The sequence below is a fragment of the Papio anubis genome, chromosome 2, assembly GCF_008728515.1.
Source record: "Papio anubis isolate 15944 chromosome 2, Panubis1.0, whole genome shotgun sequence".
NCBI lineage: Eukaryota > Metazoa > Chordata > Mammalia > Primates > Cercopithecidae > Papio > Papio anubis.
The window spans coordinates 53677604-53702385 of NC_044977.1; the positions used below are offsets into that span (position 1 = coordinate 53677604).

The window sequence follows — 24782 nt, forward strand, 5'->3', positions numbered from 1 at the left end:
ACCCCATGCACAGCGAAAGCACCTCCCTCGTGGAGCACACAATCATTTTCTATGACTCTAAGACTCTGGGGAAGTCCAGTTCTGTTTTGTTGGGTTTTGAGCCCCAGTCTCTCTCTGCTAGGGAAAAACAGTTCTGTGTATATGTGTTGTTGTTCTGATGAAAGAGGATATTGTGCCCCCACCCCAAAGAATTGAAGGTCTGATGTTGTATATCATAGAACCTTTATTATTTATCCTCTAAATTCTTAGAAACTTACATAACGCCCGTGCTCTAGTTATGACACCATTTATAGACATTTAAAATGCATCTTCATTTATAAATATTTTACATTTGGTCCATAGAACAGATAATTTTACTAAATAATACTGTATTTTTTAAAACAGGCTCTGTATATACTTTGAATATGTATATATTACATATATTTTTTATATAGAGATAGATTTACTTGGTGTTCTGAGAATAAATCCTTATTGCAAAAAAAGCATATATGATAATACAATATTTCCCCCGCCCCGGGCAAATACTAAAAAAAGTTACACATATTCACAGTTCTCACAGTAATTGTACGACACTTAATATTGTGCTCTATAAGATAGGTTTGGATGGAAATCAGTTAGGGGATTTCTTGCCAAACATCTCACTTAGAATTGCTTACAAACATTAAATACACTGCATTTGTCTCAGAGAGACTTGGTCTCAGTTTCACACTGAAGAACAAAGAGAAAGTTGGAAGTCTTCCTGCCCTTAGTCTAAAGGAATTCACACACAGATGGAGAAGTAGAACCATGAGACACAGTGATGGGTTCCTGTCATTCTAAACCCTATCATTTAATAATACGTATGCATTCTGATCATGGATTCACCAGCTGGCACTGGGGATGCCTTGGCAATGAGACTAATTTACAGATGACCTCAGGAAAAGGCTTCAGATTTCCTACACAATATCAAATGAGACCTACGTGCCACACGTGAGGATGAATGTGTATGTTGTGCGTTCATATGTGTACACATATTTTTTTTTTCTCTACAATAATGTGCTTAATATTCTGAGGGTAATATCTTATTGCAAGAACTGGTATGCTGGTCACTTTCAGATGAGAATGACAAGAGATTAAAAACCCCACAGTCACAGTTATTTACCATAGTTATTAAGGATTAGTCATAAAACACGGCTTGTGAGCTAACTAGCTAAGGAGCTACGGGGCACGATGTATGATTTGCTACGTGGGAACCCATCTTCCTGGCAAATGAGACACGCGGAGCTACTGGAGCTTGCAAGAAACTGTCTTCGCTTGAAGTGCCGCCGCCACCACGGAGCCCAGTTCCAGAAAGGAACAAATCATACTTTCCAATGAAGCATTTTGAATCTCGGAAGCACATTGCGGGGGATCCTCTGGATTAACACTAGCTCCTCAGTTAGTGGGCTGGGTGGGTTTTAGTGGCAGTGAGGAGACTCCCGCTGACGAATTTCAAGGAAGGTGAGGTGGCAGCAGCTTGGGGTGGGTGGCAGTGAGGGTGGTAGTTTAAGAAGGAGACCGAAAGATAACTGTGGATCCGTCTTGACTGTCGGACAGATCCTTCACCTTGATTTCCCCTACAACTGTTTTGTACTCTGTGAAATTGGGCAGCTTAAGAGAAACCGGAGCTCCAGTATAGGAAGTTTCCCCAGTAGGACCTGAGGCCCCTGGAATGGCGATAAAAAGAGATCAATTGTGCTTGTGGCAGTTTTCCAGCAAGCAGGGCTTGTCTGGATGGATTGCACTGGGCCAGGTCCAATCAGAATGGCCCGGCGGGGAGGGGACAGGGACATCGGGCTGCAGAACGCTCATTCATTCGGGCCGCGGGGACAAGGACACTCCACAGACTGCAGGAGAAGCGGCCCTGGGAATATCGACGGACGCCCCTGGGTTTTTTTTTTTTTTTTTTTTTTTTTGTCCAGCTGCCTTGGGAAGGAGAAAACCAAAACACGAAAGCCAGAGCTCCGCTGACTTCTGGTACTTAAGAGCAAGCGTTCTCGGGAAGTCCCCATTGTACAAAATGCCCTTTTCCTGTGCATGGAGCAGCGTTCAGAGGGAAAGTAACTCCTGCAAAGTCCGAGATAACAGTCATGGGTTTCGGCAGTAAGAGAACAGTCAGGAACAGGTTTAAAAGCCAGGAGCACATGTGGCCTCGCTGCATCACGCTCCCTGGCGGGATAAAAATGATCTACCGCGGCGGTTACCAAGGCCGATCGTGGGACGCTGATGGAGCCTGGATTAAAAAGGTCACCAGCCCGCCGGGTGCCGGAAGCCACCGGGTATCCTTGCCCACGGCAGGGCCCACCTAGGGGTCTAACTGTCCTCCCACCTCCCCTTTCTGCGTGGTGATGGTGTCTGGACTCGCCACTCGAGGTAGGTTGAGATGGAAGGTATCCTCAGACATCAAGTGGGGGTCGCACTCAGCCAGGTCGGGGGGTGAGAGTGTCGGGTCGGCGAGCGGCCCCCACCCTAGATGTAGGCCTCCTTGCTGGTGGAGCTGCCGGCCTGTGGCTGCTCGGGACCATTCTCTGGGCGAACGATGTCTTCGCTGGGTTGGACCATGACTTGGATGCGCTGTGGGTACCGGGGAGGAAGGCATGAGGCTCTCTGGGGAAAATCCCAGGCTGGGATGACAGGGAACCCGCCGCTTCCCTCTCCTGCCCTCTCTTCAAGTGCATCCTGTCTGCTCTGCCTCCAAACTACACCCAAACTCCAGCCACATCCCCACATCCTGCACCCCTGCCACAGCCTCTCTCACTTGGGTTACTGCAAAAACTCCCAGTCAGCCCTCAGCTTCCACTCTTGCCTTCATTCCGTCCTCTCAGCAGCGGGAGAATTCTGTGAAAACCGGACTCAGATCACGCCCCTGTACTCCTCAGGACCCACTGAAGGCTCCCATTTCCCCAAGAGGCAGCGCCAAAGTCCTCCAAGGCCCTACATGACCTGGCTTCTGCCACCTCCCAGTCCTCAGGGTCCTTTTCTCTTCTTCACGCATCCACACCCCATCTGCATGGGACTCCCCGACGCCCCGCAAACACAGCAGGCATGCTCCCGCCCCAGGGCGTTTGCAGAGGCCCTGCCCTCTCTCTGGCACAGCCTTCCTCTCAGACAGCGGCAGCTTGCTCTCCGCCTCCCTAGGTCTTGGCTCAAATGTTTCACCTTCTCAGTGAGGCCTCACCCGGCACTCCCTAAACCCCCTACCTACTTGATTTTTCTCTGTAGTGCTCCTCCCCACCTCACATGCTTTTATTTTGTCAGTTGCTTATCTTCCTCTACCAGAATGGGAGCTCCAGGTGGGTGCAATTACTGCTTATCTTGTTCATGGCTGTGTCCCCCGCACTGACAGTAGTGTCTGGCACATCATCAGGGTTCCATCCATGTATGCTGAGTGGACCCCCCACTGCCTTCGCCAGGGTGTGAAGGCACCTGACAGGGCAGGAATGTCAGCTCACACCCTGGCCTCAGGTATGTCTTGGCCCTTCCTACCGCTGGGCCTTTGCACAAGCTGTGCTCTTTTCTGCAAAGGCATCCCCTTAACCTCTTGCCACACTAAGACCCAGCTGCTATTTGAGGCTCTTCAGTGGATCATGGAAAAGGAAAGCTTTGGAACTGCATTGGGAAGAAAGGGCTGAAAGCCCTGGCTCTGCTCACAGCTTCCCAAACTGGGAACCTGCTTACTCAACCCCTGTGGTTCCTCAGTTTCTTCATCTGAGGTTGGAGGAGGATGACCCAGTAACTCCGCGGCGGCACATAACCTGCAGCCCAGCTTCCCTGTGCCTCAGACCTGAGAGGGCTTCCCCTGGGTCTGGCAGGTGCATTTCCCAGGGAACTACAGTGGACAGCCACTCATCCAGGGCCTTCTGGAGCGGCCCTCACGCTCTGACTCTCCACTTCTCCCAGTGGCATCTTTTCAGCCTGCACACACCTCATCAATGTCTCTTTGTGTGGCACCTCCAGCACTTCTTTGCTTCCCTCAAGAATTCAGTGCAATTTAACAAAGTGCGGGCATGGACAGAGAACCCTACGTGATGGTGAGGCCCCTGCTGCGGGCAGCAGGTCTTTTGTGCTTTGTCTTTCCTTGCGGGTAAGACCACATGTTCTCTATATCAATCCTACAAATGAGATCTAGAGTGAGCCCTGAGCAAATGTGATCCCACCCTCCATCTGTTCCAAGCCCTTCATGACACCCCATTGCCGCCAGGATAAAGTCCAAAGTTCCTGTCCTGGTTTTCAAAGCCCTACATGATCTGGCTGGACCTGCTTACATCCCAGCCTCATCTCTTGTCACGCCCTCTCCTCACGCCCCTTTCCACTTTACCCTCCAGCCACACTGATCTCCCTTCATTTCACCCAATGCAGTTTATACCCCTGGACCTTAGCACATGCTTTCCAACCTCTCCTCCCCTCCCTCTTCTAGGAACATTCTTTCTGCTTCTACTTTTAAGTTTGGTTTATCCCCAGGCCTCTCCTTTGTTATCCCCTCTTCTGGGAAGCCTTCTTTAATCCTCCTTAACCCAGGTAGGGCTAAGGGAGGGCTGTTTGCTCCGACCCCCTTGGCTTTCCCTAATCTCAGTGTCTCTAATACTCTACTGTCATTGGCTATTGACTTGTCTGTCTCCCCAGCTGGACTGTGAGCTCCACAAGGGGTGGGGCTGTGCCTGGCACAGTGGGAGAAGGGCTCTGGCAATCTGAAGGGTGGGGAAGGGCTTACCTGCTTCAGGGAGCCCTTTAAGGTGAGGAACATGTAGGCCATGTACCCGGGGATGAGGACCATGGAAGACAGAGCCATCAGCCAGCCCACGCCCTGGCCCCACTTGGGGAAAACATAGTTTCCCATGGTGAGAGGCGTCATCTGCACAGCACTGAAAATGAACACGCCCTGGAAACGGGGGAGGGGAGGGGAGGGGAGGAGTCAGTCACCCAGGATGGACCATCCTGAAGCCAGCAGGCTGACTGCCCTCCACCCTTACCGCGAGGCTGACCCTTACAGAGGCCCAAGGTCTCAGGAGTCCTGCACTCAGCGCCACTGCTAGCACTTAAGGTGCCTTTGTGCATAATAGAAAAAGACACCCTCTCAGGGAAGATCAGCAGGAAAAGGCAACCCCTCTAGGGAGACTCATTAGAAAAGGGAATCCCTTCCTCCAAGTTCCCCGGCTTCAAAAGCAGAGCAAGGGTGAGGTATCAGCTCCCAGTGTGCGGTTGGCGGGGTCCCCTTACGTGGTACACAACATATGCAGTGGCTCTGCCCCCACCTCAAGAACCTCGGGTGGCCCCTTCCAGGCCTGCCCCTGCTTCAGCTCCTGCTTGTGGGGATGAGGGACCCTGAGAAGGAGAGTCTCCAAGTGCCAAGAGCTTGGCCTTGGTTCGAATCCCAGCGCTGACTAGCTGGGTGATACTGGTTAGGTGAGCCCCAGATCCTGCAGCGGTAAAGTGGGACAATAATACCTCTTTTCTGAGGTTTGTGGAGGATGATATAATGTGTCTTGTACTGTACAGGGTGCAGAATAGATGCCCAACAAATGGTAGAGAGAAGTATTATTAAGGAACAGGGTTTCTGGGGGCCTCTTCCACCTGCCTCTGCCTCTAGAGGTTTCTCCCTGGACCTGAGTCCTCCCAGGGCTTGGTCTAGCCCTGATAGGGCTACTCAGGCCTTGTTCTTACCGCCACAATGATTGGTGTGAAGAAAGACCAGCAGAGTTTCCACCAGATGCAGGGCCTGGATCCAACCATCTCTTGGATATTGTCATAGAATCGGTTGACACCTGTGACATTGGGAGCAGAAGGGATGGATGAGCTGTGGGTGCTTCAGAGTCAAAGCCTGGTTCTACCACCTTCTCACAGTGTGACCATGGGCAAGTCACCTAACCTCTCTGAGTCTCAGTTTCCTTGTCTGTACCATGGGGGTAATGCTCTGGGGGTCCTCGTTACCAGGTATTTTTCAATAGCCCAATTCTCACAGCAAGTGGGTTGTGTAGGTGAGCAAGTCACTTTAACGTGAAGCTATCTACCAACAAAAGGAGACTGACAAGATGATCCCCCCCAACCCTTGCCACTCTCAATGTCCCTCCCACTCAACATCTATCCCAGCCATTCCTTCAAAGGCTTTCCTGGGCAGGGGCTGTTTTTCCCTGATGGTCAGATGCTATAAGAAACTGGCAGTCTGCTGGATGCGGTGGTTCACGCCTGTAATCCCAGCACTTTGGGAGGCCGAGGCGGGAGGATCACCTGAAGTCAGGAGTTTGAGACCAGCCTGGCCAACATGGTGAAACTCCGTCTCTACTAAAAAATACAAAAATTAGCCAGGTGTGGTGGCAGGCGCCTGTAATCCCAGCTACTCAGGAGGCTGAGGCAGGAGAATCACTTGAACCTGGGAGGCAGAGGTTGCAGTGAGCCAAGATTGTGCCATTACACTCCAGCCTGGGAGACAAGAGCGAGACTTCATCTCAAAAATAAAATAAAATAAGTAAAAGAAAAAGAAATTGGCAATCAATTGCAAAGAAGAACTGCAAATCTCATGAAAAAGAAAAACCCCAAACCCCAAACTGGTGTCTTGAAGTTCACCAGAGTGGCTTTGGGCACTGCTCAAATTACAAGCAGAGTCACTGACCAGTGAGGATCTGACCATATTAGAACAGTTAGACAGAGAAGGTGTTCTTGGGAGTGTAAATTAGTGCAACCTCTATGTAAACCAGTACAGAGATTTCTCAAAGAACCAGAAATAGAACGACCATTTGATCTAGCAATCCCACTACTGTCTATCTACCCAAAGGAAAAGAAATTATTATATCAAAAAGATAACTGTACTCGTGTTTATTCATAATAGCAAAGACATGGAATCAACCTAAGTGTCCATCAGTGGATGGCTGGATAAAGGAAGTATGGTATACATACACAATGGAATACTATTCAGCCATAAAATAGAATGAAGTCATGCCTTTTGCAGCAACATGGGTGGAACTGGAGGCCAACATCTTAAGCAAAACAACTCAGAAACAGAATGTCAAATACTGCATGTTCTCACTTAAAGGTGGGAGCTAAACACTGGGTACAGGTGGAATAATAGACACTGGAGACTCAGAAGGGTGGGAGAATGGGAGCTAGGGTAGATGATGAGAAATTACTTAGTGGGTAGAATGTACAGCTGGGTGTGGTGGCTCATGCCTGCAATCCCGGCACTTCGGGAGGCTGAAGTGGGCAGATCATGAGGTCAGGAGATCGAGACCATCCTGGCTAACACAGTGAAACCCCATCTCTACTAAAAATACAAAAAATTAGCTGGGCATGGTGGTGGGCGCCTGTAGTCCCAGATACTTGGGGAGGCTGAGGTAGAGGAATTGCTTGAACCAGGCAGGCGGAGGTTGCAGTGAGCTGAGTTTGCGTCACTGCACTCCATTCTGGTGACAGAGCAAGACTCTGTCAAAAAAATAAATAAAATAAAATAAATAAAAATAAAAATAAAAATAATGTACATTATGTGGTGATGGGTACACTAAAAGCTCAGACTTCACTACTATACAAGATATCCAGGTAACAAAATTGCACCCATATCCCTTAAATTTATACATATAGAACAAACATAAAAAAGAAGGGACAATGACAAGAGGGATGAGGTGGTAGATATTGCAAAGGGGACACAAAATATCATGTTTCTTTAAACATTTGCTCTGATGGGACGATCAAAGGTGCAGGAAAGGATGTCTTCATTTTTTACTGTCATGCAGTTGGCTCAAGAAACTTAGGCCACAAAATAAATAAAATCAATGTTTCTTTTGTTATTTGTTTTAAGATAGTGCACACTTTTAATTACAGCCTAGTTTTTGTTAAATATATAACTTTAAAACTTTAAAAAATAGTTTTGGTTTCCCTTTTCTGGATAAAATCTCCAAAAACCCTTTTTATTCCAAAATTTATGAAGAAATGTTGGCACCTATTTTAAATGAATTCATTTAACTGCTCTTATATCTTCTAAACATGGGGGACTCCTGGACTAACCTAATTTAATTGTAATATGAAGAATAAATAAATACATAAATGTAGGGAGAAGACCTGGGGTTCAAATTGCACTTGTTGAATGATGACTGAAGAAAGGAATGAATAGATGAATGAGTGAATGAATAAGGTAGGAGGGGCTGATACTCACCATAAAACCAGGAAATAGAGACACATTCAAAGAACACGAGGAACAGCAGGCTCATGCCACTGGCAGAGTAGTAATCAAAGAGTTTGAAGACGTAAATGCCCCCCTGCAAGAGGAAAAGAGGTGAGAACAGGTGCATTGCCCCCGGTGCCCATTGCATCCAGTTCACAGATGACATGGACTCTGGAGGCTGATGGGGCTGGGATTAGGCTGCACTGCAGCAAGAAGTCTTCAGGGTAGATTAGATGAAGCACTGAGGGCTTTGTGACCATGAGAGGTTGTGGACATTGACAGTCTGGGGATTGGGAAGGAAATGTCCAGGTGGTAGAGGAAAATGCCAATTTCTGGTAAGGTTGGAGGGCAGAAAGAGGTTGGAGGGCAGAAAGAGGACCAGCGCCATCTTTTTACAATGTAAATCAGTCATGTCTCTCCCCTGCTTAAAATCTTTCATGACTTAAAGGAGACAATAATATAACACATAAATAAGCAGAGAGAGAGAGATCTAATCCAATCCTATGCCATCCAATCTCATCCCATCCCATCCCATCCCATCCAATCCAAATGTCTTGGCCTGCAAGGTCCGCATGGGCTGGTTCTTCGTCTCCCACCCATTGCCTCACTCCCTCTGCCTCCGCCACACTGGCTTCCCCCGCCACCCGCCCCATCCCTCAAATGCCTCAGGGCTTTTGCACCTACTCTGCTCTCTTTCCCGAGATCTTCGTCTGGCTGGCTCTTTCTTATTATTTAAGTCTCAGCCCAACTGTCACTTTCTTGGAAAGAGAGACCTCCCTTGACTACCTTGTCTGAGGGAGCGCCCCTCCTGTCCCACTGGTCATTCTCTATTCTGCTATCCTCTTTTCTCCAGGGCACTTGACACTCTCCGAAATCATCTAATTTGTCTGTCAGTCTTATCCACCAAAACGTAAGCTCCAAGACGGCAGACATGGTAGTATCTGTCACATTAATTGCCGAATTTCCAGGGTCATGCCAGGCCCACAGTAGGTGTTTGACAACTATGAATGAAGGGATGAATGAATACTAACTCTGGAGCAGAACTACATTTGGATCTGGGGGGTGATTTGTGGACTATAAAAATCAGACCTGCAGCGCTGAACTCATGTTGCTAGAGTCATTTATATTTATTGTACAATTCACCAGCTATGCGAGCATTTCTCATTCATGTCAATACAAAAGAAAAATGGGAACGAAAGAAAGCTTTGGGCAGTGTCAACTTCAAAGGCCCATCTCCAATTTGACTTTCTGGCTAATTTCTGTGGGCCTTTCTTGTTTCTTCCTTTTCTTTCTTTCTCTCTTTCTTTTCTTTCTTCCTTCTCTCTTCCTTTCTTTCTTTCTTTCTTTCTTTTTTCTTTCTTTCTTTTTCTTTCTATTTTTTCTTTCTTTTCTTCTTTCTTTCTTTCTTTCTTTTTCTTGCTTGCTTGCTTGCTTTCTCTCTCTTTTCTCTCTTTCTTTTCTTTCTTCTTTCTTTCCTTTATTTTGAGACAGACTTTTTCGCTCTTGTTGCCCAGGCTGGAGTGCAATGGTGTGATCTCAGCTCACTGCAACCTCTGCCTCCCGGGTTCAAGTGATTCTCCTACCGCAGCCTCCTGAGTAGCTGGGGTTACAAGCACCTGCCCCAAAGCCCAACTAATTTTTGTATTATTTATTTATTTATTTTTAGTGGAGATGGGTTTTCACCACATTGGCCAAGCTGGTCTCAAACTCCTGACCTCAGGTGATCCGCCCGCCTCGGCCTCCCAAAGTGTTGGGATTACAGGCATGAGCCACCATGCCCGGCCTTCTGTGGGCCTTTCAAAGCTCAATTCCTACATCCTCTTCTCCAGGAAGCAGTCCCTGGTGCCCCCAGTCCGGTTAGGTGCTTCATTCTCTAGCTCTGTCCTGTATGTCCTGGCTCAATGTTTGTGTTTCCCACCAGCCTGGGAGCCCTTGGAGAGCAGGGACCCCATCTGACTCACTGCTATGTGCTCAGAGCTTGGCACAGAGATGATGCTCAATGAAGGCAGGAAAGATGGGATACAACAGAGGAGGGGAAAGGAGGCCCTGGGCGTGGCCCTGGGCAGTGCTGGGGGAGTGCCAGGTGCTTACTGAGCTTACCTGAGTGATGTTAGAGAGGCCGATCAGGTAGGAGATGATGCAGACGGCAGCAATGAAGAGCTCTCTGCGGTTGCGGAGGAGCCTGGGGTACTCATCCACCAGGGCTGTGATGAAGCCCTCCACAGTGCAGAACTTCAGGTGGGAACAGAGGTCAGCCACCTACAGCAGCCCCAGCCCCAATCCACCCAAAGCCTGACCTTCTAAGGAAGGACGGGAGGCCCAGCAGCACTGAGCCAGCAGAGCCCAGGGTTCAGCCTGATTCTGCCTGTGACTCACTTTGTGACCTCAGGAGAGTCCCTTCCCTCTGGGCATCAGTTTCCCCTTCTGGAAAACGGAGAAGGTGGCTGAGCTGTTCCCTGAAGTTTCATGCAGTGGAACATTCTAGGGACCTGGAATTTCTGGTCATCTTCTTGGCAGCCTAAGAGTGGCTTCCTCTCCCTGCTTACTCGGGGACTGAGGAGTCTGGGGGTGGAGAAGCTCCTGGGTTGCAGAGGGTGCCCTCACCTGGCTGTCAATGCCCAGCATCAGCAGCATGGAGAAGAAGAGGATGGCCCAGAGTGGGGAGATAGGCAGCTGGGTCACCGCCTCTGGGTATGCCAGGAACGCCAGCCCAGGGCCTGAACAGAGAAGGGCAAAAGACAAGAAAAATAAAAGGTACTCAGCACCTACAGCCTTTCCAGCACATTGCCCATTTTCTAAGCCTTATTTCATTTCATCTTCAGAGTAACCTTTCAAGTGAGTGTTTTCAGCCCCTTTTTCCAGATGCAGAAAGAGGGTGGGGGATGAGGGGCCATAGTAATTGTGCCCAGAGACAAGAGGACCAGTAAGGAGCTGTGGCCATCATCTGGAGGGGAGACAGCATGGCCTGGCCAGTGGTGGGGATAGTGCAGGTGCAGAGAGGCAACCAGATAGAGATGTGGGGGGCAGAGGGGCAGGTTCTGGTATCGGCTGGCTTGCAGGGTGAGGGTGAGGGAAGAGTCCAGGATGATGCTGAGGTCTCCACCCTGGGCACTGGATGGTGAGACCCTTCTGTGATGGGGAGTATAGCGGAAGAGAAGGCTTTGGAGCCTTGTTTGGCATGTGTTGCGTTTGAGTATTTGGTGCAGGTGTCTAAGAGATCAGGAAATCTTGGAATGAGAAGGAAAGAGATTGTAACCTCCCTGGGTCTGGCTCTGGATGGGGGTGGTGGAATGGCTGGGGAGTTGCAGAGAAATGAGATGGCGGTTGCCCTTGAAGGGGAGACTAGAACCGGAGCAGAGAATGCTCCTTTCACGGGACCAGCCCACTTCTTCAAGGGACCAGTTGTGTGGCCTCCATGAGCCTCAGGGGCCTCTGCCCTGCACACAGCGAGTTCCTCCCATTGGCTGCTTGCCTGGCTGTGCAGAGAAGGGCTGTCTGGGGTTTTCCTTGGGCTCTGTGGCACTGATGACTGTGTGGTGAGCAGACTTGGCATGGCCCACTTGGTGAGAACATTTTTGGAGCTGAGACAAAAGTATGGATTTGGGGGTCTTTGTAGTATGGTGATGAACATATCTGAATTGAGCCACAGTTTATACCCCCAAGGCAAGAGTGGATCTTCTCCCCAAAATGTCCAGGTTTGTGCTGGATGTGCCAGTATAGCCAAGAGACTAAGAGCCCAGGCTTGGGAGTCAGCCAGACCTGGGCTCCAACTCCAGATCTGCCACTTTCCAGCTCCATGCCCTTAGGAGGTGAGTCTCAGTTTCTCATCTATGAAATGCGCTAACAGTAGCATGTATCGCAAAGTGTTGAGAAGAATCACAGGTACAGTCCATGTAAAATGCTCAGTGCATTGCCTGGCACATAGGGAGTGCTCAAGGCCAGTGAGCCACAGTGGTGGTGTTAATGGTGATGATGGCAAAGGCCAGCATGGTTAGTGCCCCCACACCAGGAGCCCGGCCCCACACAGTGTTGCACTGACCTGAGGCCGCCACGTCAGCAATGGACCTCTTAGTGACATGGGCCATGAAGCCCACGATGGAGAAGATGACGAATCCTGCGAACATGCTGGTGCACGAATTGATGCAGCAGACGATGATGGAGTCCCTGGAGAGAGGGAGGGGTGGGGTCAGGAGGGTGGGACTGGCAGATAGTGTAGCTGCTGGCTGTGGTTATGAAGGGGTGGCCCGGAGGAGGGAGCTGGGAACGGGGCTACACTTTGGGCCCCAGAAGTACAGGCCCTAAGAGCAAGCTAGGGGAGGGCAGAACCAGAGGATCGGGGTCAGGAAAAGGGGACAACAGGAAAGTCTGTGTCTCCAGAAGGAGTGACACAAAGGACTGGCTCAGGGAGAGGTTAAGCTGAGAGTGCAAAGTGGCCAAAGAGGGCCCTAACACATGAGTGTGGGGTGCGGACTCAAGGGGCTCGGCCAGGAATGAAGGGGCTCCCACAGCTGTCCTCTCCAACCTGTAGACGTTGTTGTGGAAAGAGTTGTAGCTCCCAAGAGCGATCAGGGACCCCAGGCCCAGCCCGTATGAGAAGAAGATCTGGGTCGCCGCATCCAGCCACACCTGTAGGCAGAATTATCAAAGACCGTCAATAGTAATCACCATAGCCACAGCTCACCAGGGCCTTTTCTATATGCCCACCGGCTCTCCCTGGCAACAAACCCGGTCTACAGTGAGGGTCAGAAAGATGTAAAGCTTGTCTCAAAGCTGCTAAGTGGTGGCTCAGAATCCAGGCCGGGAGGAGCACTCACCTCAGAGTCGGACAGCTTGCGGAAGTTGGGTGTGATGTAGAAGAGGATGCCCTCCTTGGCTCCGGGCAGCGTCACTCCGCGGAAGAACAGGATGATCAGCATGATGTAGGGGTACGTGGCTGAGAAGTAGACCACCTGGGAGGAAAGTGGGTGACAGGTGACGCCTCCTCCTGTACACCCTTGCTTCCTCCTCCCCCATTTCCCCTACATCCATATCTGTTGTGGCTCTGGGCTTGATTCCAGTTCTTCCACCTCCAGGAAGCCTTCCCAGATCCTTGCTCTCCTTGGCCACTTTTCTGAAGCTCCTCCTTGGAGTCTGAGCCAACCAGCTCACATTTGGTTTTTCCCTTCCCCTGTTTCGTCCTATTTTTTGACTTCTAAATTATCCAAGTAATGCATATGGTGACAGGAAAACTTTTTAATTACATATGCACACACACACATAAAATGAAAGTTCCCTTCACCAGCACCTAGAATGTAAGTTATGTGGGGGAGCAAGGCTTGCGTTGTTCACATCCCCATACCTATATAGTAGACACTCAATAATTGTCTGGCAAACACATAAGTGCATGGATGTTCCTACTTTAATGCTCTTCTGAAACTCTCCTTTGCAGATGTAATTACATTTTCTTACAAAATGAGGTTCAAATTAGGTACTTGCCTTTCCATGTAATATGTTTAGAATTAAAAAACAAAACACAATACATACAGGTTTGTTTCTCATTTTGTTTACTAAACATTGTTTTATTGCCTCATGAACAATTTGACATTTTAATTACACAAAACAGTCCCTCAGAAGGTCCTACCATTCTCTTTTTAAGTTTCCCCACTGTTATGCGTTTAGGTTACCTCCAATTTTATGTGACTCTAAATAATACCACATTAAATACCCCTGTATCTTCAGCTACAAAATTATTATACCACTCTTGGGAAAAATTTCTAGAGGTGGAATTACTGAGTTAAAAGGAATAAATTCATCACAGGCTTTTGATCCATATTACCTTGTTGCCTTCAAGAAATGGAACTTCACCTGGTATTACAGAGAGTGTCTTCCTGTCACAAGACGAGCACTGGGTATCATCATTTAAACAATTATTTTTTGTCAAATTGATCATCATTGTCTAAAATTGCATTTCTTTGCTCACTAGTGTGGAAGAGCAATGTTCAAGTTCGATGACCTTTGTATCTGAGAGTCTAATGTGAGCCTGTTTCCCGGTCAGCATGGACAATTCACCAGCTTAGCTTCACCTCCATGACTTGACCCTGAGATTCTGCAGGATTAAGGAGGGCAGCCACAATCCAAGAGAAAACCCATTGTACTTGGAGCTAGGAAAAGGGAATTCAAACACATCTGTGTCACCCACAAGTTGTGTAACTTAGGGTCAATGTCGTATTTTCTCTTAGCTTCACTTTCTCTTGTCTGGAAACAGGCACAGTCACACCTACTGCTCAGAAAGGTCAGTCACATGAGGACATACTGCAGGCTTATTATATGTCGCCTCGGTCTCATACTTCCCCTGCCTTCTGTGTTCAGCGTGAAGCCAGGCACATAGTAGGTATTCAATAAATGCTTGTGGATGGATTGGTTGACATCCTCAATATATGCAGTGAGGGGGCCCTACCCTCTGTCCCCAAGAAGTGGCCAGTCTCTTAATGTAGCAGGAACTCTAATTACCACTCCAAAATGATTATAATTAATACTATGTGTAAGGCATATGCTAAGCATTCTACTCATCTCCCTCGGTCTTTGTGACAACCCTGTAAGGTACTGTTGTTGTGACCATTGAACAGATGAGGAGACTGAGGCTCAGAGGGGTGAATGGCTTGCTCAAGTGCACACAGCTAGAAGCTCAGGGACTGAGATTCAAACCCTTCCAAAGCCCATAATCCCTATACTTTTCTGCCCCGAAAGTTAGACTGGGAGACACTTGTGCCCTCCTCTGGCATCCTTAATTCTAGGAATGGATCAGAGAGATTTTTACACCAGCCTTAGATTTGAGAACCCAGTGGGTCCAGAAGTTCCCACCAGATGGAACTAGGGCCGCTTTTCATCAGCTCTGCCAAGTGTGGAATTTGTTAAGGTTCTACTTGGTTCGTTTCTGCTACTGCTTCTAGAACCTTGCATCCACTTCTTGGGTAGTTCTGACCTTCCCGCCTCCCGGCTTATTCAGTACAAATCTCTTCTCTGCCCTTGACTTGCCATAAGATCTGAGACAACACACTTGCCCTCTGGGTTCCCTTCAGGTCAAGGCCAGTGAGAGACTCTGCTATATTCTGTCCCCAAGCTCCTGGCGTAGGGCTTGAAAGGGAAAAGAGGTGGAGTAAGGCCAGTTTTCCACCTCCCGGGTGTCCCTGGGCTGGACATCCCAGCTTGGCGTTTGCTCTGCACTTGCTGATAATAAAAACAAGAGCAATAACAACCCCCCTTGCTAGGTGCTGAGTGCTTGACAAAATCACCATCTCATCTGATTATCATAATAAACCAACAGATAAGTATAATCATGAGCCGAGAAGGAACTCAGTTTCCTTCTCTGTAAAACGGGGCTCATGATTATACTTATCTGTGAGGCAAAATGACTTGCCTGAGCTCACAGCTAGTAAATGGTGAGGTTGGGATCTGAAATCATGGACTGCTTAACACAGAGCCTGAGTCTTTAACCATTAACCTATTCATCTCTGTTGTTCCTCAAGGGTCAGGATGTGAAGCTGTCATCTCTGGAGCTTCTGCACCTAGCACAAGGCTTGGTGCAGAGCAGATGCTCTGGTAAAGTTTGTTCAACAGTCCAGGAGCAACATTTGCCCTCTGTTTTGAGTTGACTCTGTTGAGCCCAGTGGAATCCCATGGGACTTGCTGTGAGCTTCCCACTGTGCTGCACGATTTCCTTTCATCCTTATAACCACCCTAGAAGGTAAGGTAATGTTATTATTCCCATTTTACAGTAAAAGAAACTGACACAACGAGTGATGAAGGGACCTGCTTAACTCAGGGTTAGATGGGACTCCTGGGAGTTGTGGGCAGAGCTTCCTCTATCCAGTGCCCTCCTGTCCCCACTGTGCACATACATCCCTTACCTTTCCAGTCCAGCCGACACCCTTCCAGATACAGAAATACACAAGGATCCAGGCGATGGCCAGCGTGATGGCCAGTGGCCAGCGGATCTGACCTGGCTTATCCAGCCCATCTGTCATTTGATGCATGTTGCGCCTAGTCAAACAGTGGAGGGAGGAGAAAGTCACACAGAGCTGGTGGGAGCTGGAGTGATCAAGGGGTGCCCAGGGCATGGCCACAGACGATATCCCCGCCTTGGAACTGTGCTGACACCGTCATCACCGTGATTCAAGAGGTAGCTGGGGACTGCGAGGCCCACTATACTGATCGGTAGAAAGTGCTGTTTGGTCAAGAGATCAAAGAGAACAGGACCTCCCAGGGCCTTAGTCAGCCACCACTACTGCTCATCTGGATGGCCCGGTGGCCTCCTAGTGGGACGCTGCCTTCAGTGTTCCTCTGTCCCCTCTCCAGCCCCAGAGAGCCTTCTAAATTGCAAGTCTGATCATGTCACTCCTCTGCTTACTGCAATGAATAGCACCCGCTTGTTCTCAGAATGAAGCCCAAACTCCCTGGCCAGCCTTTCAAGGCCCTTGCATCTCTCTCTCCTCTCAGCACTCACTGCAGCCTGCTTGCCGGTGCCTAGCCTGACCTCATCTGCCTCCCAGCCTTCACACTGTTCCTCTCCAGCACCTGCCTGCCCTGCAGTTTTCTCCTCTAGATGCCACTCCCCACCTGGGCTGGTTGAGGGGCCTCCCTGAGGTCCCCGCAGCCCAGCCGCCTGTGCTTCCGTCGTCTCTGCATTGGCCACCTGGTGGTGCCATTGCCTGTCTGCACGTCTGCGCCTGTCATCAGTTGGCACACAGTAGGAGCTCAAGAAGTGTTTACTGAATAAATGGTTGAATGAAAACTTCGAACGTGCCTAAGAGCAGCATGTGGGAGCTGCCGGAAAGCAGAACCCACCGGAGCAGAATTTGATTTTTATTTGTAAGGAAACAGTGTAACCACGGACATTGCACCATAAAGAGATCAGGCAACACTGATTCTGACACTGCCTGAGAACAGTTCCTCCTGGGAGCTTATCCAAGGTACTCTGGGACCTTCTAGACTGCTCCTGGATCCTTCAGAGCTGTCCAGCATGGATGCTTCCTTCATGCCAGAGAGATTTGAGCCCCAGCACCTCACTGTGTCACATCAGTGCCCCCCAACACACATCTCTACAAGGTACTCCCCTGAAGATGCAATCAGCATGGCCTTCACTATGGCCGGAGTGTGTGTGCGTGTTTATTCTGAGTGACTCTAGGTTCGTAAGTAGATCGGGCCAGTTTTCGGGATGAATCAGGATAAGGTCGACCTCTCCATGTGATTCTAATTGGCTATGCTGGTTATTCCCCTCCATTTGCCTCTCTGATCCACTCTCCCCCTTGACCACTCTGTGCCAGGCCCCAGGATCTGACTACTATGGCTACATTATCTGGTCCCCTGCCCTCTGGCTTCTAGCTGAGTTCGATCACCGGGAGGTGCTGGCAGGAGATTAGAGGCAGAGATGTTGGGGAATGTATTGTCCCTGCTAGACCGTGGCTTTGTGGGTAGCTGGATTTCGCTATCAAAGGTCAGAGTTTGTGTGTCTTACGGCTCCATCTATGGTCCAACTCTTTCTGGGGAGAAAAGGCTTTCGGCATCCCTTGTGGCTGCCTTAGCCCTTGCCCTGCCACAACTCTGCAAGTATAGTTATGTGTCACTTAACAACGGGGATATGTTCTGAGAAATGTGTTGTTAGGCAATTTTGTTGTTGTGTGCATATCATAGCGTGTACTTACACAAATCTAGATGGTGTAGCCTGCTACACTCCTACACCATATGGTGTGGCCTATTGCTGCTAGGCCACAAAGCTATACAGCACATGACTGTACTGAATATTGTAGGCAACTGTAACATAATGCATTTCTGTACTAGACATGTCTAGATGTAGAAAAGGTAAAGTAAAATATGGTATTATAATCTTATGGGACCATCATTGTATATGTGGTCCGCTGATGACCAAGATGTCATGTGACACATGACCGTAGCCCCTGGCTGACATTCCCCGTCCCTGCCATCCCCTGGCGGCCCCATACTCACTCCCAGAACTCTACCACAGCGCTGGTCATGTTGGTGGTGTTGACCATGCTGTAGTTGGAGAAGCAGCGGTCCGTGTTCCAGGGGTTGTCACACTGTTTCCACGGCAGTGTCTGCAAGGACACAGTCATGAGGACACATCCCGCTGGGCTCCCAGGGGCTGGCATGAGTGGTCCCAGTGCACCCTGCCCACCCTCATGGTCCCCAAGCCTCCTCATACCTCCCTTTCCCAGCAGCTCTGGGAGGTAAGTAGCATTATGATCCCCATTTGACAGATCAGAGAGGGACAGTGACTTGCTTGAGAATACACAGCTACTAAGTGCCAGGGCTGAGATTTGAACCTCAACCCGTTCACTATGAAAAGAGCCTTCCAAGCTGCAGCCGGGGCTACTTCCCCACCATGTGACCTTGGGCAAGAGATCTTGCCCATCTAACTCTCACTGCGATGACACCAGCAAACACTTACAGAGCTTGTTCTCTGCCAGGCGCAGTTCTAAGTTCCTTACACATATCTGCTCCTTAATCCTCACGAGAACCCTATGAGGTGGGTTTCACTTTTTGCTTTCTTTCATTTTTTAATTGTGATAAAATTATACATAACATTTACCATCTTAACTGTTGGTGAGTGTACAGTTTAGAAGCATTAAGTATACCCATAATGTAGCTCCCTTAGCCCTGCCACACCTCTGCAAATATAGTCATGTGTCACTTAACAATGGGAATACATTGTGAGAAATGTGTTGCCTAACATTGTCAGCATCCAGCTCCAGAACTTTCTTCATTTCGCAAAACTGCAACTCCACCCACTAAACAACAGCTCCTCATCCCCCTACTCACAACCCCTGGCAACCATCATTCTACTTTCTGTGTCTATAAATTTGACTACTCTAGGAAACTCATATAAGCAAGATCATACAGGATTGTATTTTTGTGACTGGTTTATTTCACTTGACATAATATCCTCAAGGTTCATCCATGTTGAAGCACGTGCCAGAATTTCCTTCCTTTTAAAGGCTGAATTACATTCCATTGTATGTATAGACCACATTTTGCTTACCAATTCATTTATCAATGAACACTTGGCTTGCTTCCACCTTTTGGCTACTGTAAATAGTGCTGCTGTGAACAGAAGTGTACAAATATCTCTTTGAGAGCCTACTTTTCATTCTTTAGGTATCTACTCAGAAGCAGAATTGCTGGATCATATGGTAATTCTATGTTTAACTTTTTGAGGAACTAGGGCAGATTCTAATTTTATTTCCATTTTGTAAATGAGGGCACTGAGACTCAGAGAGGTTAAGTCTCTTTTCTGAAGTTGCACAGCTGGTATATAGTAGAGTCAGGATTTGAACCCAGGCTGTCTGTGTCCATATAAAATGGACTAACAATACGCACTTAGGGGGGTGTCATGAGGATTGGATGTGAGCCTACAAGGAGTGTCTGGCTCACAGGAGATGCTAAATTCGTGAGGCTATGGCTGTTGTGGGGAGACCAAGGCCCACAAAAGACAAACCAAGTTCCCCACTCCTGGAGGAATGACCTTGTCAGCAGAGTGGTGGCCACGGCAGGCGGAGGGTGGGCTCTGGGTGTGGCTCCTGCTGGAGGGGGTGGCCAAAGGGACCACTCACCGTGGTGAAGGAATTGTACAGGTAGTAGATGGCCCAGGAGATGATGACGATGTAGTAGATATTCAGCCAGAATGACAGCACAGCAGCCGCAAGGCCCACGCCTGGGAGCAGAACACAGATACACATCCATTTAATACAGACTTAACATGAACTGTCCTGGCATGTTCCATGACCTCTACAATCTTATCGATCTCAGAGAGAGGCATTACTGAGGACACTGAGGTTAAGAGAGAGGCAGTGACTTGCTGAAGGTCATGTACATCTGGCAAGCCAAGGGGCCAGGACTCATGTCTGGGGCCCAGTGCAGACTGGTGGCAGGCAGGGCTGGGGTCTCAGCTTGCCAGATGAGGTGGGGCCCAGGCCCTCAGTCAGCAAGCATGACTCACCATGTATCTACCTGGGTGCCTGTCAGGCACTGAGCACAAGGCAAAGCAAGTCACACCCAGCTCTCGCAGGGGAAATGAATGGGCTAACAGGACAGAACAGGCTGATGTGCGGGAGATTCTGGATTGGGCTTCTCCACCTCCACCTCCCTAGTTTCTGACCAGCACTGTCATCTGCCACCTGGCCCCTTGCAACAGCCCTCATTCTGCTCAGACATGCACCTGATGGACGGATATGTGATGTCAACCCTGGTCTGGGTAGACAGCTCCCTCTCTCCAGAGGGGCAGGGGTATGTGTGGGCAGGGGCACCACCACCCAGGGCTCCGCTCTGCAGACTTACCCTTGAACATAGGAGCCAGCTTCCATACCCCCAGCCCCCCGATGGAGGTGTACTGGCCCAGGGAGCACTCCAGCAGGAAGAGTGGGACCCCCGCAAAGATGAGCGTCAGGAAGTAGGGGATCAGGAAGGCTCCTGCAGGGGAAAGAAGACAGAGCTCGTAGCCCCAAGACTTTCAAGACCTGCCCTGGTAGAGGGATTGCCATGGTTCTGGGTCCCCATCCAGGATTTCTCTATACCCGCCTCAAAAGTAGGACCCACAGCCAACTGCAGGCCCAAGGACAGCCTTACGTGAAACACATCCCATTTTTTGCAGGTGAGTAGATGAACTTCTTGGTATCATTAACAGAGGACAATCGTCCTTCGGGAATCTTTTGATAAAGGGATAAGAAACAAGAAATGGGGCCTGGTGCTCCCTCTGGAGTCTTTAGGGGAGCTTTTCTCCTACAGTTGCCCCAGAAAAATGCCTAAGCAGGATCCTTTTTGCAGGGTCCAGACCCAGCCAGGAGGTCTCCAGGCCAGCACCTACCCCCACCATTTTTCCCGCAGAGATAGGGGAACCTCCAGACGTTGCCCAGGCCGATGGCATAGCCCACACAGGACATGAGGAAGTCGAAGCGGCCCTTCCACGTGTCCCGGTCGGGGAGGTCCGCTGCCTTCTTCTGCACCTTGACCACCAAGGTTTTGGGCTTGTCATTGGCCACAGGGGCCTCGCTGACCTCGGTGGAGATCTGCCCATCAGCCACCTTGCTGCCGTTGGTCGCCATGTCTCGGAATTTGGACGCAGGAGTCCTGGCAGATGGACGTGCGATGTCAGCCCCGGTCCACGTGGACAGCAGTTTTGCGGCTCAAGGGCACCCTAGGAGGACAGGGGTAGGGTGACAGGCACAGAAAGAGAGTATGACCTTGGAGTTGCCTCACCCTAAAATGACAAAAACAAAATAACCCATGAACAAACTAGGGGCTTGAAAAGGCTCTCTATAAGCTCTTCCTCTCGCCCACCCTCGCTCCTGGAGGAAGGAAGGTGACTTTTGTTTCCAAAGACACAGCGATGTTTCCTGGCCTAGCTTCAACTCCGGCCATCTGTGTCCAACCCTCTGTTGTATGTCCTGCTCAGAGGAGAAATCTGAGGCCACCAAACTTCCAACATGAAATATTAAGTATTTAATCATAAAATCTTTAACTTTGCCTTCAAGGATGCAATTGGGAGCCTTGTCCCATTCTGCAGCCATACTAGCCATGGCCAGGGCAAGCAAGAAAGAAGTTCAACCTGTGGTTGAATGGGGAGAAAGGTGGCCCCACTATGGAGGGTCCCAGTGAAGACAACAGAGCCTAGGAGTTACAACCTCTGATCACAGTCCACTTTACCACTTTTGAGCTGTATGACTTTAAGTACACTCAACCTCTGTGTGCCCCTATCTTTTAAAATGAGGATGACACCGGTACATCTCTCACTGGGTTGCAGGAAGTCCTGAGTCTATACTTTTAACAAACTCTGCTAAAGGAGATTCTTATACTGGCAGCCCAGCCCTGGCCCTCAGCTAAGGACCACTGGTTTAGAGTACCTCTTTCAGCCTTCAGTCACCGCAAGATATTCTACTGACACCCTGAAGCCTTCTTACCTTTTTATTTCCAGGGGCAGCATGGGGTACAGTACAGTGGAGGAAACTGGGCTGAGACCAGTCCTGAGTTCAAATCTCCAGTCTGCCTTCTACCAGCTGAGTACTACTGCTCAGTACTACTACTCAATACTATTAAGTACTGCTCTTGTTTGTGCTCAGTTTCCTCAAGTATAAAATGGGGGCAATCCCCTCTGGCTTGTAGAGTTGCATGAAAACTCAGCCGTAATCGCTGCAAGAGTGCTTTTCGTCAGCCTGGTTAAGAGGGAGAACTCCACTCATGGATGTTGTTACTGTGGCTGTTGATGTTACCTGATGGTCGTCGGGGGTGGGTCAGCTCCAGAAGGGCTCCTTCTGCCACTCTGGGTGACAGCCTGCAAAACAGAGAAGGGAAGGAGAGGAGGGATGGCGAAGCAGCGGTGGGGCAGGCAGGCAGCTCCTACAGAGGGCAGCGGGGGTGCAGGAAGCCTGCCAGGTCGTCCGGGCTGTGCGTGTGTCCCGCAGAGCATCCCCAGCCAGGGTGGCCGCAGCGAGTCCATGCAGCATGGCACTGGCCCTCGGGGTGCTGGGAACATGCAGGAGTGGGGCCTGCTGCCCTCAGGACAGCTGTGGGGGTGGGATGAGGGCAGCGTGGAGAAGACATTCTATAATTGTATCAGAGGAGAAGAGAAACCGACAGAGGGGCTGCTGAGACTTTTCTCCATCCTCCATCCAAACTCGTGGAAATGTTACAAAAAGGCCACATAAGAACACGAGAAAGAGCACCTTGTTTTGGGGTGAGAAAGGCAGGTTTCCAGAGAGTTTATTTCGAATTATCCAATTTTTGCCCCCTCCCCCCAAATTTATTTTTAAAAAGGATATATCCAAAGATGACTACAATGCTTAGTTTATGAGTGACTTTTGTTTTCTTCTTTGTGCTTTTTTAAAATTTCTATAATGTTCTACAAAAGTGATTTAAATTAATAATATAACACAAAATAAACTTATGGAACCCTCGGAACAACCAGAACATGTGAAGCACCAGTCTGCGGACCCTCAGAGGTGGGAGCTGCGCCAAAGCAAGGTGCAGTGTGACCCTGGCCCTCCGCCCGTGACCTCCACCCTGCAGCTTTGCCCAGTGGGGGCCCAGTCTGCTGTGGACAGGCCCTCCAGCCCTTCACATGCAGTCCCCATTACCAAACACCATCTTCTCCTCCCAGAGTTCACGGAGAACCAGGCCATCTTCAGATCATCCAAACTTTCCTGCCACCCCTGCTCCTCGTTCTCAGGGATGGCCTGCTCACTTTGAGCTCCTTCACGGCACACAGGCTGGTCTTGGATGCCCATCTAGATCCTGGCCTGGGCATGGCAATGTTAGAGGGAGCTCTGGACTCAGTAGGGTGCCTGCCTCCCCTCCTCGAGAATGGCAGGAAGTAGGAGGCGGCCGATTCTGTGGTCTACCAGGGAGTCTTGGGATATGCAGGAGAGAGCAGCCTCAGCCATTAACTGTCCTAACAATGATGGCCTTGACTGTCCCATGATCTACCCTTGTGGTCTCCAGCTGCCATATTTGTTCAAAATGATCCAATCACCTTGGATCAAGACTGACCACTTGACCCAGGCTAGCCAATCAAATTCCTTCCCTGGAAATTTGGCATGGGACCCAGGAAGAGGGGCAGTTTTGCCAGTGACTTGGGAACTCTGGGGCAGTCATCCTCTGCCCATCTTGTACTCAGAGTGAGAGTTGGTCTGCTGAGGAAGGAGAGAACTAGAGATCAAAAGATAGAGTGTCTTGAAGCTCCTAGTTTGCAGTTCCAGGCTTTCTTCAGGCTGGTACTTGGATTTTACAAAATATTCCCATAGTCATGAAACAGATGTTTTGCTTACATTGGCTTGGGGGTTCCTGTTGCAATCTTAAATCTCTGCACCATCCCTCTGGTTCACCAGGATGTTCAGTCCATGAGTTCTTCTCCATGACTATATTGAGCACCTCCTCATGCCAAGCCCTGAGCAATCAGAGATGGTGGCTGCTCTGAAGACCCCACCATAAAGAAGACATACATGTGATTTCCAATTTCTGGAATATGGGGATATGTATTCAGATTCAGCTAAATGCCTATAACTTCCCTAGGAAGAGCCACATGACTATATTTGGAGTTTTCCTTTTAGAAGATGTGGCACATATGAAGATAAACGAAGTAAAGCCATGAATTGATACAACTCAAACTTCTTTGAGGATTTAGGACTGAGAAGGCTCTTTGACTTACACAGCGGCAAAGCCACCCTAGTGCTAAGTCAGACAGACCTCGGCTCCCTCCAACACCTGCTAATGCTGGGTGAGTTACTTCACCTCTCTGACCCTCATCTGTAACATGGGAGGATAATAATACCTCCTTCAGAGGGTTATGGTGATGATTAAATGAGATCATGTGTGTTAAGCGTGTACAACTATGCCTGGCACATAGTTAGGGCTTAGGAAATCTCAGTCATTGTTATCACTGCAATCGCCACCGAGTATGGATCCATTGTTCTTAATCTGGCATTCGCAACTTCCCAGAAGGCTACAACAACAACAATAATAATGCCGACTAACGTTTATTAAGGGTTTACTATTCAGGTCTTTCAGTGTCTTCAGCATTTTAAAAACTCCAATGGAAATCATCTTTTTAGTCCCCCTGGGGAATACCAGC

At 49.2% G+C, this 24782-nt stretch overlaps 1 protein-coding gene across 1 annotated transcript in view; it reads right to left on the bottom strand.

Annotated features, from left to right (window-relative positions):
* Positions 1-212: 212 nt before the first annotated feature.
* Positions 213-24782, bottom strand: part of SLC6A1 (solute carrier family 6 member 1) — a 45538-nt gene continuing 20968 nt past the window's right edge. Inside the window, exons 2-16 of the mRNA XM_017955245.3 lie at positions 22426-22487; positions 21024-21353; positions 20498-20629; positions 19774-19874; positions 18149-18258; positions 16054-16186; positions 12982-13116; positions 12690-12793; positions 12207-12331; positions 10772-10884; positions 10268-10399; positions 8159-8261; positions 5680-5780; positions 4730-4897; positions 213-2592 (exon numbers count right to left, since the gene is read on the bottom strand). Coding sequence (XP_017810734.1) covers positions 2488-2592; positions 4730-4897; positions 5680-5780; positions 8159-8261; positions 10268-10399; positions 10772-10884; positions 12207-12331; positions 12690-12793; positions 12982-13116; positions 16054-16186; positions 18149-18258; positions 19774-19874; positions 20498-20629; positions 21024-21261 — 1800 coding nt within the window. The 5' untranslated portion in view covers positions 21262-21353; positions 22426-22487 and the 3' untranslated portion in view covers positions 213-2487. The remainder of the gene's footprint in view (positions 2593-4729; positions 4898-5679; positions 5781-8158; positions 8262-10267; positions 10400-10771; positions 10885-12206; positions 12332-12689; positions 12794-12981; positions 13117-16053; positions 16187-18148; positions 18259-19773; positions 19875-20497; positions 20630-21023; positions 21354-22425; positions 22488-24782) is intronic.